This window comes from Ahaetulla prasina, chromosome 10 (genome assembly GCF_028640845.1).
Source record: "Ahaetulla prasina isolate Xishuangbanna chromosome 10, ASM2864084v1, whole genome shotgun sequence".
Lineage (NCBI taxonomy): Eukaryota > Metazoa > Chordata > Lepidosauria > Squamata > Colubridae > Ahaetulla > Ahaetulla prasina.
In genome coordinates, this window is record NC_080548.1 from 13,687,720 (window position 1) to 13,703,103 (window position 15,384).

At 46.0% G+C, this 15,384-nt stretch overlaps 1 protein-coding gene across 3 annotated transcripts in view; it reads left to right on the forward strand.

Moving 5' to 3' along the window:
* Positions 1-15,384, forward strand: part of MAN1C1 (mannosidase alpha class 1C member 1) — a 231,525-nt gene that overhangs the window by 108,626 nt on the left and 107,515 nt on the right. For all 3 annotated transcript variants that reach the window (XM_058195041.1, XM_058195040.1, XM_058195039.1), the window contains exon 2: positions 34-130. In XM_058195041.1, the coding sequence (XP_058051024.1) occupies positions 34-130 (97 nt within the window). The remainder of the gene's footprint in view (positions 1-33; positions 131-15,384) is intronic.

The following is a 15,384-nucleotide window of genomic DNA, read 5'->3' on the forward strand; positions in this document are numbered from 1 at the left end:
CAGCTAAGTGCCCGTTACCTCTTTCTTTTGCAGATGATGAAGTTTGCTTGGGATAACTACAAGCAGTTCGCTCTGGGGAAAAATGAACTGAGACCTCTCACGAGAAACGGACATATCGGGAACATGTTTGGTGAGTTGAACTTTAATGTTGCTGAAATGAGCCCAGTGGCTTTCCTAAATGCTTAGCAACAGGCAGTCAGACCAGAATACATATTTTGAAGAGTGACTAAGTACATGGTGGATTCATTCTTCCTTCCTTCAGAACAGATATATAAGTATAAGACAACTGGCTGAGCAACTAGTTCTACCAAGACACAACGCAACTTGATTCTACAGACCCTTGATTGGCTGGTCCTTCAAATAGCTTTGAAACTGCCACCTTCAACCCAATGTATTTCAGCTGAATCAGTGGTGAAATTCAGCCGGTTCTATCTGGCTTGGGCAAACCGGTAGCGCCAGCAGCAGGAAGCTCCGCCCACCTGCCCAGATGTCTTCACATCCTGTTTTTGACCCTCTGCGCATGCGCAGAAGGCTCTGCGCATGCGTGGAGGAGGCGCACACGCTCACATTTGCGAACCGGTAGCGAAGGTAAGTCAATTTCACCCCTGAGCTGAATGGTACCATCACAATCTCGGTCCTCAAGGCTTCTCGGGTGGCAGAAAAAAACATAGGTTCTCAAAAACAGCCTAGGTCATTGGAAGGGATGTAAGCTATATACGACAGGAGGAGAATAAGAATACAGTGGTACCAGTGGTGAAATCCAAATTTTTTTACTACCAGTTCTGTGGGCGTGGCTTGGTGGGCGTGGTGTGGCTTAATGGGCATGGCAGGGGAAGGATACTGCAAAATGTTCATTCCCACCCCACTCCTGGGTAAAAGATACTGCAAAATCTCCATTCCCAACCCACTCAGGGGCCAGCCAGAGGTGGTATTTGCCAGTTCTCTGAACTACTCAAAATTTCCCCTACCGGTTCTCCAGAACCTGTCAGAACCTGTCGGTCATTAGGGAGATCATATTAGTGGTCCGCGGAATTTCAAATTATGAATTTAGTGGTCCCTGAAGTCTGAAAGGTTGGTGACCCTTGCCACACAGTGAAGGAAGTTTCCAGCATACAAAAATGGCTCCCCTAAAATTTGGGAGCAAAATAACCTGTTTTCGACCAGCATAAGTTTTCTTTTTCTCCCCAGTTAAGGATGTAAATAAAATTATGAATTTACTGGTCCCTGAGGTCTGAAAGGTTGGTGACCCTTGGTTTAAGGTATTGAGAATCTCAGGGAGCTGAAGGCTAGTTTGGGCACTTGAGGGTAGGTAGCAAAAGAGATCACATCTCAGTCGTTTCATTTATACCTTGATAGGCTCATCCCACCTCTAAAATTTCAAAGCAACAGGTATAATAATAAAAAAAAATGCATCAAACTGAGAGGCAGCAAGTTGATAAAAAAATCAAATGGCACTACCGTGCTCAGCTCTATAAATATTTTTGAATGAAACTGATTAAATGCCGCTCTTACAGTCAGGTTTCTAAGCAGTCTGCAACAGGAGAAGAGCTAGAATAGTTGAGTTTCAGAGATTGGAGTCAGTGGGTGGTTTTACTCCCTATCTCCACTCGCCCAACTAAGCCCCCAGCCACATTACATAAAGCTTTCGAAGGCCCTCTCAATTCAGATGCAATTTGCCAGATTTAAAAGAGGCGACTGATGGGGAAACTTAAGCCCAAAGCTGTTATTTGTCCAGAACGAGCTGCTGGTTATGGAAGGTGGGAGGTGACTCTTGAGAAATACTGACTACGGGGATCAATATTCAAGGCTTTTGCCCTCAGTGCCGGGTTGGTTTGGATAATTTTCCCCTTAGCAGGCTGCCGTGTTTTGGGTAGCTCAAATTCTTAACCCTGCTTAGAGCTAGCAAGCTTCCTCCCTCGATAAACCTCGCTTCTGTTCTTTTGTCAGCGTAGCTCCTACCTTGCCAGTTTTTAATTTAAACATTCAGTATTATGCCTGATCTAAACAGGCAAGACTGAAAACATCACAGTTGTGCCAATCTGGACACAGTTATTTAAGCAGGGTTTTGGACCGTTGCCATATGGCAAACCTGATGATTGCTAACAGCGTTGCTGGGCCGCCATATGTAGCTGGATGCCTGCCTGTTATGTCTAATTAAAGCTGGATAGACAGTCTTGTAAGTTTATCAGCTGATAGGACAATTAGTTGCCTTTGAAGCTTAGTTGTTCTTATTCAACCTGTAGCATCCTTTCTGAATTAACCCATCAGAAAAATATTGGGCCAGCAGCAGGCCTGTTGTGGCTCTTTTGTGACAGGTAGGAGACAACAAAGCAGCTCGTATTTGTGTGTGCGATGATGATGGCGATGCATCTTGTGTTGCCTGAATTATCATGATGGATAATCAGGTGTCTGGGGATAGCATTATCTGCAGCTCATTTTGTTAAGAGCTTTGGAGCGGCATTTGAAATTGAATATATGATCTTAATGGGTTCTTTGGAAGACTTGGCTAGTCTTCTCTTCTCTTCTCTTCTCTTCTCTTCCCTTCCCTTCCCTTCCCTTCCCTTCCCTTCCCTTCCCTTCCCTTCCCTTCTCTTCTTTTATTGAGATGATCCTGGAGTTTGTTACCAGGAAAATCTCTTTTGACCTCTAGGATATGCAGTGTGATGAGTCCTTTTTTTTTTTTAAATATAAAACTCATTGGAAAAAACAATGCAGATAATTGTGGATGCTTCTCAGTTTGTATGCAGAAGACATTCATTTCTGCATGGCTTAGTAAATAGAGCCAGGAGCTTTGCGATCCCTTTGCAAACATCAGTTAGATGAGATGTTTCAGAAGTCAGTTGCGGTGGGTGTGGGGTGTTTTGGAACCAATCTTATGCAAATATATATTGTAAGACGTGTTTCAGAATGCCATTTTTAATGCTGAAATCTCTGAGAGCTACCTCTTGCCCCAGCCTGATACTAACTCTTTTGAGCTCCGACATTTCCTGGCATGAGTCCATTCTACCTGCTGAACTGATTGTTTAAATGCTCTTTTGCTGTTCCCTTCAGATTCTGACATTAGATAAGGTGGGAAGAGAGCAAGATGGGTGGGGGCCTACATTTGACAAATAAATAAATGGAACATCCTTTGTGGCTGTTGTTGGGGTCATGGAATAACTCGTATGCCATCTGATTTCCATACTCGCGCACTGTTGGCGGTTTTTGTTATTTGCTTTGGCAATGTTTAAGTTTTGTTATTGTTACCTTTTTTATTGGACCTTTTTCTTTTTTTTGTACTTCCTTTGAAGATCGGGAAGCTCAGATTTGAACATTAATACCACAGGGCTACCCAAGCAGATTGTGCTGGTTTTTGGATGGTTAGGGGAAACAAACTCAGAAATACGACAACTGAATTCTCACCAAAAATGCATCTCATGCCCTAAACCAGTGTTTTTCAACTTGCCACCTATAAAATGGGTAGACTTAAGCATGCTGATTGGGGAATTTGGGGAGTTGAGGTCCGCACGTTTTAAAGTTGTCAAGTTTGAAAAATTCTGCCCTAAGTTGTTCAGCACAGAACCTCTTGCTTGTGTTTGTCTTCCTTAATGTCATATCTGTCTCCATTGATTCCAAGATCGTGTATGGTAGTTATTCAACATTTTGATGCCTGGATCTTTGTATGAGAGAGGGAGGGAGGGAGGGAGGGAGGAAGGAATAATGGATAGATGGGTGGGTGGATGGATAGCAATAGTACTTGGACTTATATACCTTGGTGCTTCAAGCCCTCTCGAAGCAGTTTACAGAGTCAGCCTCTTGCCCCCAACAATCTGGGTCCTCATTTTACCCACCTCGGAAGGATGGAAGGCTGAGTCAACCTTGAGCTGGTGAGGATCGAACTGCTGGCAGTCAGCAAAATGAGCCTGCAATACTGCATTCTAACCATTGCACCACCACAGCTAAGAAGGAAGGAAGGAAGGAAGGAAGGAAGGAAGGAAGGAAGGAAGGAAGGAAGGAAGGAAGGATTTAGACTTATATACTGCTTCATAGTGCTTCACAGCTCTCTGTAATGGGATTACAGTGTCAGCCTATGGCCCCCAACAATCTGCGCCTTCATTTTACCAACCGCAGAAGGATGAAAGTCTGAGTCAACCTTGAGCCTGTGAGAATCGAACTGCTGGCAATCAGCAAAATCAGCCTGCCGTACTGTATTCTAACCACTTTGCCAACCACGGCTCTTAGATGGATGGGTGCCTACCTTCAAGTTGTATGGATAGATAGAGGATGGAAGGATAGATAGGTGGACAGATGGACGGATGGAGATAGGTTGATGCATGAATAGATGGTGGATGGAGGATCAGATGGATATCTTATTCCAGTGATTACATTTTGAATGTCTGCGATAGGTTCGCTGAGCACACGTTCTCTTCTTCACTGTTGATGTGAACTATTGCTTTTGGACAACTTGAGGCTCTTGCTGCAGATGCCCAGCCAAATGTTCCCTGGCAAACAACGCTTTGCTTTTTTTTTTTTTCAGATTGCTTTTTTCTTGGCACCCAAATTCAGCCTTCAGCACTAGCTCATTAATAGAGCAGAAAGAAGTAATAGTCCCACATCCCATGGTTGGCAGTTAAATTCCTCTCCTTTTTTCCCCCCCATCAACAGAAAGCAACTTTCCCTAGAGCATCTTGGAGCCTGTACAAATTTAGGCACTTGTCTCTTCGAGAGAATCCTGCTAAAGGCATCTGCTTCCTTGCCTTCCCCCAATGCCTTGACCTTCCCGTGGTAGCCCATTGGCTACTTTATCACAATAGGAAGCAGCCGTAGAGATTAAGGAACAGGCCTACTATCAGTGGAACCAGCTAGAGACATTCTTCACCAAGAAGCCACCCAGTGGCTTAAAACCACAGCGAGCTTCTTAAAATACCTTTGTGGGCCCTGGACTCCTGTTGAAATCATTAATAGACCCGACTACGGTCATTTGAAGTTGGCTATTTTATCTGCAGAGCCAGTTTGGTGTAGTGGTTAAGGTATCAGGCTTAAAACCAGGAGACTGTGGGTTCTAGTCCTGGGTGACCTTGAGCCAGTCACTCTCTCTCGGCCCTAGGAGGAAGGGAGCAACGACGCACCATTTCTGAAAAACACAGGCGAGGAAACCATAGGGACTAGTCCAAGCAGTCATCAAAAGTCAAAACTAACTCAAAGATACATGCATACAACAAAATACCTGGAAGATGTTGGTTGCTATTCTCACTCTTGGAGATGGGGCTGCTTCTGGTGGCCAGCATTCGTTGATTGGCCGCATCGCTGACTTTCATTATTCATGGCAGAAGTCCTCACTTTATTTCCCTCAAGTGTTTCATCAATGCATGCTGTTTTCATAAAACGTGGCCCTCCTGAGATGCATTTTTGCCAGCAGAGGCACCGTGGGACAGTCCTTTGCTGTTTCTAGGGCAGTCCCCTGGGACAGATCTAAGCACCCTGCGGGCCAGATCCAGCCCCTGGGCCTTGACTTTGATATCCATACCTTAGCTTTCACCCCCATCCTTGAGTTGTCACTAGATTCCTGCTTGTGAGTCATTTTTCTCCCTTCAGTACTAAACGCCTGTTCTTCCTCAACTCCCTTACACAATAGCTTTAGAAAAAGGTGCGGGTGGGTAGTGTAAACCGTTTTGGTACTTTCCTTCCAGGAGGAACTGAAACTGCGCAGAGGAGCCTCCTTGCAGCTGTTTCTCTGTAGGAAGGAAGAGAACTATTTTCAACTCAGTTTGCGTGACTGCAAAACCTTCAGAAGTGCATCTTTCTGGCCAGGTGCAAGAATCCAGGTGCCAGGATGCAGTTCCAAAGTGCTGCAAGTTTATTCCATGGATGCTACCTATGGACAAGAATCTGATCGACTAATGGTCGAGGCAAATTGGCGCCCGATAAATGTCAACAGACTTCAGGGTGGGGGGCTGGACTTAACAATAGCACTTAGACTTATATACCGCTTCACAGTGCTTTTACAGACCTCTCTAAACGGTTTACAGAGTCAGCCTATTGCCCCCAACAACAATCTGGGTCCTCATTTTACCCACCTCGGAAGGATGGAAGGCTGAGTCAACCTTGAGCCTGGTGATATTCAATCTGCCGAACTGCTGGCAGCCGGTAATTAGCAGAAGTAGGTTGCAGTACTGCACTCTAACCACTGCCTCACCGTGGCTCATAATATCTATTTTGCTGAGAGGGCTCTCTCAGTTGAGCAGTTGTCATTTTCTTCTGCTTTCTGGGTGTGTTTTTTCAATATTCAGGGCTGTCTGAGCTGAGGGTCCTTGGGGTGAAACGATGGGCAGCTTCAGGCTTTTTATAGCAATAGCAGTAGCACTTAGACTTATATACCATTTCACAGTGCTTTCCAGCCCTCTCTAAGTGGTTTACAGAGTCAACCTCTTGCCCCCAACAACAATCCGGGTCCTCATTTTACCCACCTCAGAAGGATGGGAGGCTGAGTCAACCCTGAGCCTGTGGGAGTCGAACTGCCCAACCTGCTGGCAGCCGGAAATCAGCAGAAGTAGCCTGCAGTCCTGCCCTCTAACCACTGCGCCACTTAGCTGCCAACTTGCAAAGCATCCCTGGCCTGCTCTCGAGTTGCCATAGGCCCGTGATGGTGAACCTATGGCATGTGTGCCACAGGTGACATGGAGCCATATCTGTGGGCACGTGAGTGTTGCCCTAGCTCAGCTCCAGTGCGTATATGTGTGCGCCAGCCGGCTAATGTTTGGGCCTTCCGGGCCCACCGGAAGTCAGAAAACAGACTGTTTCCGGCCTCCGGAGGGCCTCCCAGGGGGTGGGAAAGGTTGTTTTCCGCCTCCCCAGGCTCCTAAAAAGCCTCTGGAGTCTGGGGAAGGCAAAAAATGGGCCTACTGGGCCCACCGTGCCATTATGTGCCAAAAGTGGGGGGAGCGCAGGGGGGGTCGCACACGCATGTGGGGGGGGCAGGCAGCTTGAATTATGGGTGTGGGCACATGCACACGTAACCCCCCGTGCTTCCCCCCCACCCCCGCTTTTGGCACGATACGGCAAGAAGGTTAGCCATCACTGCTATAGGCCCTTCTGAGCTCTGTTTTCACTGGCAGGGGGTTGCAAGAGGCCGACCCAGCTGAAAACAGAGCTTAGGAGCCTGTTTTCATGGGCAGAGGCACCGTGGGCCGATCCTTTGCTCTTTCCAGGGCGGCCCTGTGGGCCGAAACTGAGTCCCTCGGGAGAAGGGCGGTATAAAAATCGAATAAACAATAATAAAATAATAATAATAACTAAGCACCTCGCCGGCCGGATCTGGCCCCCCAAGCCTTGAGTTTGACACTCTGGGTCTAGACAGTCATGTATCTGAAATGATATAGGTTTTCCTGCATGAGCAGCGGGCTGGACTAGAAGCCCTCCCTAGGTCCCTTCCAGCTCATTCATTCATTGCTTAGATAGCTAGGAGGCTTCTCCGTCTGACGTGGTGAGCTCCAATGGGATAGTATTTGGCCACCAGCCCATTGGGGGGGAGGGGAGGGCTCTGAAAATGCAATTTGAGAGAGAACATAAACGGCAACGACTCCGTGTGGAACCATCAGGGTAAGAGAAAGCTGCTAGACCAGCAAAGAAGCCCCTTGAAAGTACTTGGGTGGATGTTATTGGGTGTTTGGAGAAATAGATTATTTGTTCTTCTGACAATAGAGAGGGAGCGTTGTTTTTTTTTAAATGATGGATCCCTTGCACTTCATCAAGGGCTGATTTAAAACGTCCTGTCAGTCTCCAAAAACCAAGGAAGAAGTTCTGTCAAAGAATTCCTTTTATTGCTCCTCACCTATAGACAGAAATACTGCCAAACTAAAGCAACTCCTTGCGTCGTTAAAGATATAAGATACAATCTCAGTTGGTCCTTTGGACCAAAGGTTTATTCTTCCAAGCTTTGGGGCTTGTGCTGGAGCCCATCTTGTCACTTTCCAAAATATGTGCACTAGGGCAGGAATCTCCAACCTTGGCAACTTTAAGACTTGTGGACTTCAACTCCCAGAATTCCTCAGCCAGCTAAGCTGCCTTAAGCTTAGCTAAACTGGCTGACGAATTCTGGGAGTTGAAGTCCACAAGTCTTAAAGTTGCCAAGGTTGGAGACCCCTGCACTAGGGTGTTCTACCAGGGGTGAAATGCAGTGGTGGGTTTCAAAAATTTTTACTACCAGTTCTGTGGGTGTGGCTTGGTGTGCATGGTATGGTGGGCATGGCAGGGGAAGGATACTGTAAAATCTCCATTCCCACCCCAATCCAGGGGAAGGTTACTACAAAATCCCCATTTCCTCCCGATCAGCTGGGATTTGGGAGGCAGAGAATGGATGGGGGGGGTGGGCAGTCAGAATTTTTACTACCGGTTCTCTAAACTACTCAAAATTTCCACTACCGGTTCTCCAGAACTGATCAGAACCTGCTGAAACCCACCTCTGGTGAAATGCTACCGGTTTGCTCTGGTTTGGGTGAACCCATAGTGGCAGTGATGCATGGTTCAGCAAACTAGTAGTGGCGGCAGCGCAAAGCTCCACCCACCTGCCCGGACATTGTTACTTCCTGGTTTTAACCAAGAAGTAACCTGTTTTTGATTCTCTGCGCATGTGTAGAGGGTCTAAAATCAAACGTGAAAATGGCACGTGTGTGCGCGCACTTCCGAACCGGTAGAAAGTAAGTAGATTTCACGTTACGCATTGCATTGATATGATTCCTGGTTGTGTGTAACTATAGGTTGTTAATTAGGATGTTGATGTCCGGCTATTAAGTTATTAATTGTTGTTTCCTTGTGCCGGCATGCCCTCAGCACCTAAGTACCTGATAGGCAGATAGTAAATTAACTATTAACTGACAGGGGGCCCGTTTCCCAGGCTTCAGTCATTTCCCTGGATAGTTTTGTCCCTGCTCTGCCGACAATCATAGTAGCTGTGAAATTGAATGCATCTCTTTATTAAAGAGATACTCTGAGAATTGCTAGAGAGGAGTTCTCTTAACTCACTGCCTCCCAGCCAGACTATCTAAGCTTTGATGTCTCTTGGTGCTCTGGAATGCAGCTCCTCCTTCCTGGGAATCCATTCCAATCTCACATCCATCCTTGCTTCCTTCCCAGGACTGGGCCATTCTGACATGACAGATGAGGCCTTGGAGATTTGGGGAGGAGGGGTGTCACAGTTTTCTATAGCTAATCCTAAGGGTTTCACTGGTTCCTGTTTCACTGGTTCCGTGCCCATTCTACCTGTCCCTGTGCCAGCTCAAACACTTCCCTTTGCCCAGGTAAATTCAGCTTTTCGCTTTTCGCTGCTCCTTCTGACAATAGGGGTTGTGTGAGCCTGAACATACTAACAGTGGAAAGAATTCTCTGATCCTTCCTTCCTCCCCCTCCATCACATTGTAAGGGAGAAACACATTTATTATCTAGCCCAGCTTTTCAAGCACACCTGTCATCACAATGCCTTGCCATTATACAACAGGCTTATTATTCTGCCTGTTCCTTGTGCCTGTCATATCTACTTATTATTCTGACAAAGCGTTTTAAATCCCTTTAGCTTGGCAACATTTTATATAGCTCTGGGAAAGAAAAAGAAAAAAAAGAGCTGAATTCAGTTCTAAGGTGGTATTGGCAACATTTATCACTTAAGGTCTGGGATGTCATCGTTGGTCTTCTCTGCAGCTTTTAGGCATTAACCATTTTTCTTTTTTGTTTGCTTTCTGAGTGTACGGTGACGGTAGGGTTAGGGTTAGGGTTAGGGTTAGGGTTAGGGCTAGGATTAGGGTCAGGATGGGCATGGCCAGCTTGACATTATTCGCGTCAGGGGTGCCTGTGGCAGCCCAAGTGCTCTGCCCACAAAAATGGGCTCCCGAGCTCCGTTTTCGGCTGGGATGGCCTCCTGCAACCCTCTGCCTGTGAAAGCATGTAGCCCTGCAGAACTGCAGAAAAAATAATTGCTACCAACCTGCCTTCCACTGAGGACCTGTATACTGCACGAATCAAGAAGAGAGCCGTGAAAATATTTACAGATCCCTCACATCCAGGACATAAACTGTTTCAACTCCTACCCTCAAAATGACGCTACAGAGCACTGCACACCAGAACAACTAGACACAAGAACAGTTTCTTCTCAAGGCCATCACTCTGCTAAACAAATAATTCCTTCAACACTGTCGAACTATTTACTAAATCTGCACTACTATTAATCTTCTCATCATTCCCATCACCAATCTCTTTCCACTTGTGACTGTATGACTGTAACTTTGTTGCTGGCAATCCTTATGATTTATATTGATATATTGACCATCAATTGTGTTGTAAATGTTGTACCTTGATGAACGTATCTTTTCTTTTATGTACACCGAGAGCATATGCACCAAGACAAATTTCTTGTGTGTCCAATCACGCTTGGCCAATAAAAGAATTCTATTCTATTCTATTCTCCCAAGCTCCCGTTTTCACTGCAGAAGGTTGCAGGAGGCCGTCCCAGCCAAAAATGGAGGTTGGGAGCCTGTTTTCATGGGCAGAGGCACCATGGGCCGATCCTTTGCTCTTTCCAGGCGGCCCTGCGGGCCGGATCCTAAGCACCCCACAGGCTAAGGCGGTATCAGCAACATTTATCACTTAAGGTCTGGGATGTCATTGTTGGTCTTCTCTGCAGCTTTTAGGCGTTAACCGTTTTTCTTTTTGTTTTCTTTCTGAGTGTACGGTGACGGTAGGGTTAGGGTTAGGGTTAGGGTTAGGGTTAGGGCTAGGATTAGGGTCAGGATGGGCATGGCCAGCTTGACATTATTCGCGTCAGGGGTGCCTGTGGCAGCCCAAGTGCTCTGCCCACAAAAATGGGCTCCCGAGCTCCGTTTTCGGCTGGGATGGCCTCCTGCAACCCTCTGCCTGTGAAAGCATGTAGCCCTGCAGAACTGCAGAAAAAATAATTGCTACCAACCTGCCTTCCACTGAGGACCTGTATACTGCACGAATCAAGAAGAGAGCCGTGAAAATATTTACAGATCCCTCACATCCAGGACATAAACTGTTTCAACTCCTACCCTCAAAATGACGCTACAGAGCACTGCACACCAGAACAACTAGACACAAGAACAGTTTTTTCTCGAAGGCCATCACTCTGCTAAACAAATAATTCCTTCAACACTGTCGAACTATTTACTAAATCTGCACTACTATTAATCTTCTCATCATTCCCATCACCAATCTCTTTCCACTTGTGACTGTATGACTGTAACTTTGTTGCTGGCAATCCTTATGATTTATATTGATATATTGACCATCAATTGTGTTGTAAATGTTGTACCTTGATGAACGTATCTTTTCTTTTATGTACACCGAGAGCATATGCACCAAGACAAATTTCTTGTGTGTCCAATCACGCTTGGCCAATAAAAGAATTCTATTCTATTCTATTCTCCCAAGCTCCCGTTTTCACTGCAGAAGGTTGCAGGAGGCCGTCCCAGCCAAAAATGGAGGTTGGGAGCCTGTTTTCATGGGCAGAGGCACCATGGGCCGATCCTTTGCTCTTTCCAGGCGGCCCTGCGGGCCGGATCCTAAGCACCCCACAGGCTAAGGCGGTATCAGCAACATTTATCACTTAAGGTCTGGGATGTCATTGTTGGTCTTCTCTGCAGCTTTTAGGCGTTAACCGTTTTTCTTTTTGTTTTCTTTCTGAGTATACTGTGACCGGTAGACACAAGAGCCCATTCTGTCTCTGCGTGGCTTGCATCTCAGTTTAGATAGCGTATGAACACAGATCCATGTAACATTAGGGCAGGCCCTATCATTAGACAAAAGGGAGGCATCGGTAGGCTATCAAATAATAACAGATTAGTCTCTGAATTCCTGTTACATTGGTGTGTGTTTTTTTCCTGCAGGAAAAATTTGGGTCCTCCCCCAAATAGTGTGGTTTGCCTTAGATTAGGGGCAGGGGTGAAATGCTCCCGGATCGGACCAGATCACATGATCCGGTAGTGATCGTGGCCGGTAGTTTGGCAATTCGGTAGCGATGGGGGAGCAAAGCTCCGCCCACCCGCCCGGGTGTCATTACTTCTTGGTTTTAACCAGGAAGTCATGTGTTTTTTGACCTTCTGTGCATGCAGCAAGGAAGGTAAGTAGATTTCACCCCTGATTAGGGATGTCATCCTCAAGGCCCGGGGGCCAGATCCAGCCTGCGGGGTGCTTGGATCTGGCCCATATGGGGCTGCCCTGGAAACTGCCCTGGAAACCCCAGATTGTTGGGGGCAATAAGTTGACTTTGTATATAATATACAAATGCATGAAGACTATTGCTTGACACTGTGTAAGCCGCCCTGAATCTTCGGAGAAGGGCGGGATATAAATGCAAATTAAAAAAAAAAGTACCGCAGGCTGGTACTGTGAAGTACCAGCCTGCGGTGCCTCTGCCAGTGAAAACGGAGCTCGGCAGAGGATTGCAGGAGGCTGTCACAGCTGAAAACTGAGCTCAGAAGCCCGTTCTCGCTGGCAGAGCGCTTGGGCCATCACAGGTGCCCTGAGGTGATGTTGAGCTGGCCACGCCCACCCCAGCCCCCCGAGGTCAAACACAACCCTGCTGCGGCCCTGAATGAAATTGAGTTTGGCACAGTGATGAAATCCAAATTTTTTAGCTACCGGTTCTGTGGGCGTGGTTTGGTGGACGTGATGTGGCTTGGTGGGCGTGGCAGGGGAAGGATACTGCAAAAACTCCATTCCCACCCCACTCCAGGGGAAGGATACTGCAAAATCCCCATTCTTTCCCCAAGCCGGAGGGAAGGATATTGCAAAATCTCCATTCCCACCCCACTCTGGAGCCAGCCAGAGGTAGTATTTTCCGGTTCGCCGAACTACACAAAATTTCCTCTACCGATTCTTCAGAAGCTGCTGGATTTCATCCCTGGTTTGGCACCCCTGCCTTAGATGATGAGCATCTTGGCATAGGAGTAGGAGAGACATCATCTGCTGTACTATAGGTCAGGGGTCTCCAACCTTGGCAACTTTAAGATTTGTGGACTTCAACTCCCAGAATTCCTCAGCCAGCTAAGCTGACTTAAGTTTAGCTAAGCTGGCTGAGGAATTCTGGGAGTTGAAGTCCACAAGTCTGAAAGTTGCCAAGGTTGGAGACCCCTGCTATAGGTAGTTCTCGACTTACAACCATTCATTTAATCACCGTTGCAATGGCACTGACAAAAGTGACTTACAACCAATCCTTGCACTTACAACCATGACAGCATCCCCACCGTCATGTGATCCTTGTATGTGATTGGTTGGTTTTGATGAATTACTAGTCTTATTTGTCTGGTAACGTCTACGGGCCATTGCCACGTTTCTCTAAACTCTCAAACTCCTCAGAAAGCAATTGGTAGTCAGGATGACAACAGGCATCGCGCCCCCCCCCCCCCCCAAAAAAATCTCGTTGTCAATTCCTCGTGCAGTTCATTGACACTTTAGTGTATGGTAATAAATGCATCAACTTTTCAAAACAAGTCAGTTCATACATTCAAAGCCACATTTCTATGACAGCAGGAATTTGTTTTAGAAATTGTACCACCTAAATAATACTGACAGGATAAATTCTCTCAGCAATTAGGAAGATACGTGAGCAGTAAAAATTAACCATAAAATAGTGGCAATGATACTTATCTTTCTCACCACAATGGAATCGTTCTTGCTTATCCTCTCCAGACAGTTAAATCATTTTGGGGGCTCGACTAACATGCTTTGCAATCCCTTTATAACTTTGGAATCCAAGTTTAGAAAGGCTGCAGAATTTCTTCTGAAAGGACTCCCTCCTTTCCTGTGGATCCATTCAACAGTCAATAACAGTTAAAACGCTGGGCTGTTCCTTCTTGTTCTGGCTTCTTCCCAGGCAAATAGGATTAGTTAATGGTAATTGTAGGACTTGGGGTGTGATGAAGTTTTTTTGGCTCTATTACAGACTTCCCTTGTTTTTTTAATCTGGTTTTATGCTTTGATCCACTGTCAGCCTCAAAAACCAAGAATGACATGGGGCGATTCATCCAAGCTAAGTTCTTTGTTGTTTCCCCACAAAGAAAGAATCTTGCCAGACTAAGCAGCCTACTCTCTGCATTTCCCATATATACTCTGGGAACTACTAAGAAGGAGCCATCTTCACCCTCTTTTTCTCCCACAAAATATCTGGACTAAGTTTTCTCTCATTCCTCTGGAATGCAGTCCCTCGCTCCTGGGAATCCAGCCTATTGTAGTCTACACTTTGCACTTAGACTTATATACTGCTTCACAGTGCTTTTACAGCCCTCTGTAAGAGGTTTACAGAGTCAGCCTATTAGCCCCAACAATCTAGGTCCTCATTTTACTCACCTCGGAAGGATGGAAGGCTGAGACAAGCTTGAGCCTGATTCGAACTCCAGACAGTGGGCAGAGTTAGCCTGCAATACTGCATTCTAACCACTGCACCACTCCGGCTCTTCCACCTTTCTGAAAATGAATATAAAGGGTGGAGTTTGAAGTGAATTCTAACTCGGAAAACTGAGTTAATAGAATTTGCAGAACATTTACAAGGTGGTTTGTAGGATTTCGAATCTCTGAATAAGAATGCTGCAATGACTAGCAATTCTCACAGTTATGAGACCATTTCCCTGTTCACAACTGCATTCTGCTACTTGCACAAAAATATTTTAGTAGGACCTGGCAGAGGTGAAATCCGAATGTTTCTACTACCGGTTCTGCGGGCGTGGCATGGTGGGTGTGGTTTAGTTTGGTGGGCGTGGCAGGGGAAGGATACTACAAAATTTCCCTTCCCACCTCACTCCAGGGAAGGGATACTGCAAAATCTCCATTCCCACCACTCTCTTGGGGGAAGGATGTTGCAAAATCTCCATTCCCACCTCACTCCAGGGGAAGGATCTTGCAAAATCCCCATTCCCTCCCCACTCCTGGGGGAAGGATATTGCAAAATCTCCATTCCCACCCCACTCTGGGGCCAGCCAGAGGTGGTATTTGCCGATTCTCCGAATTACTCAAAATTTCCGCTACCAGTTCTCCAGAACCTGTTAGAACCTGCTGGATTTCACCCCTGGACCTGGGGCTATAATCTATTATCCAATCAGATTTCAACATCCAAAGATTTTCAATTTAAAAAGAAAAGGACATTTTTTTAGAACATGTTATGACCTTATGAGTAACCTTGGGAGCGTTTCTATTTGCAGAAACCAGAGAAAGCTTAGCAGGAACAAGGTCCTAGATGCAAAATTAGGTCTGCATTTGTTTAATTTCCATAATTTATACCTCAGAATTAAATTTTACTTGGCATGTATGAGTGGGTTATTCTGTAATATTAAATTAGCATAGCACTTTTATAACTTCATTATTAGAAATTAATATGCACCTTCCTGCACTAAATTATATTCT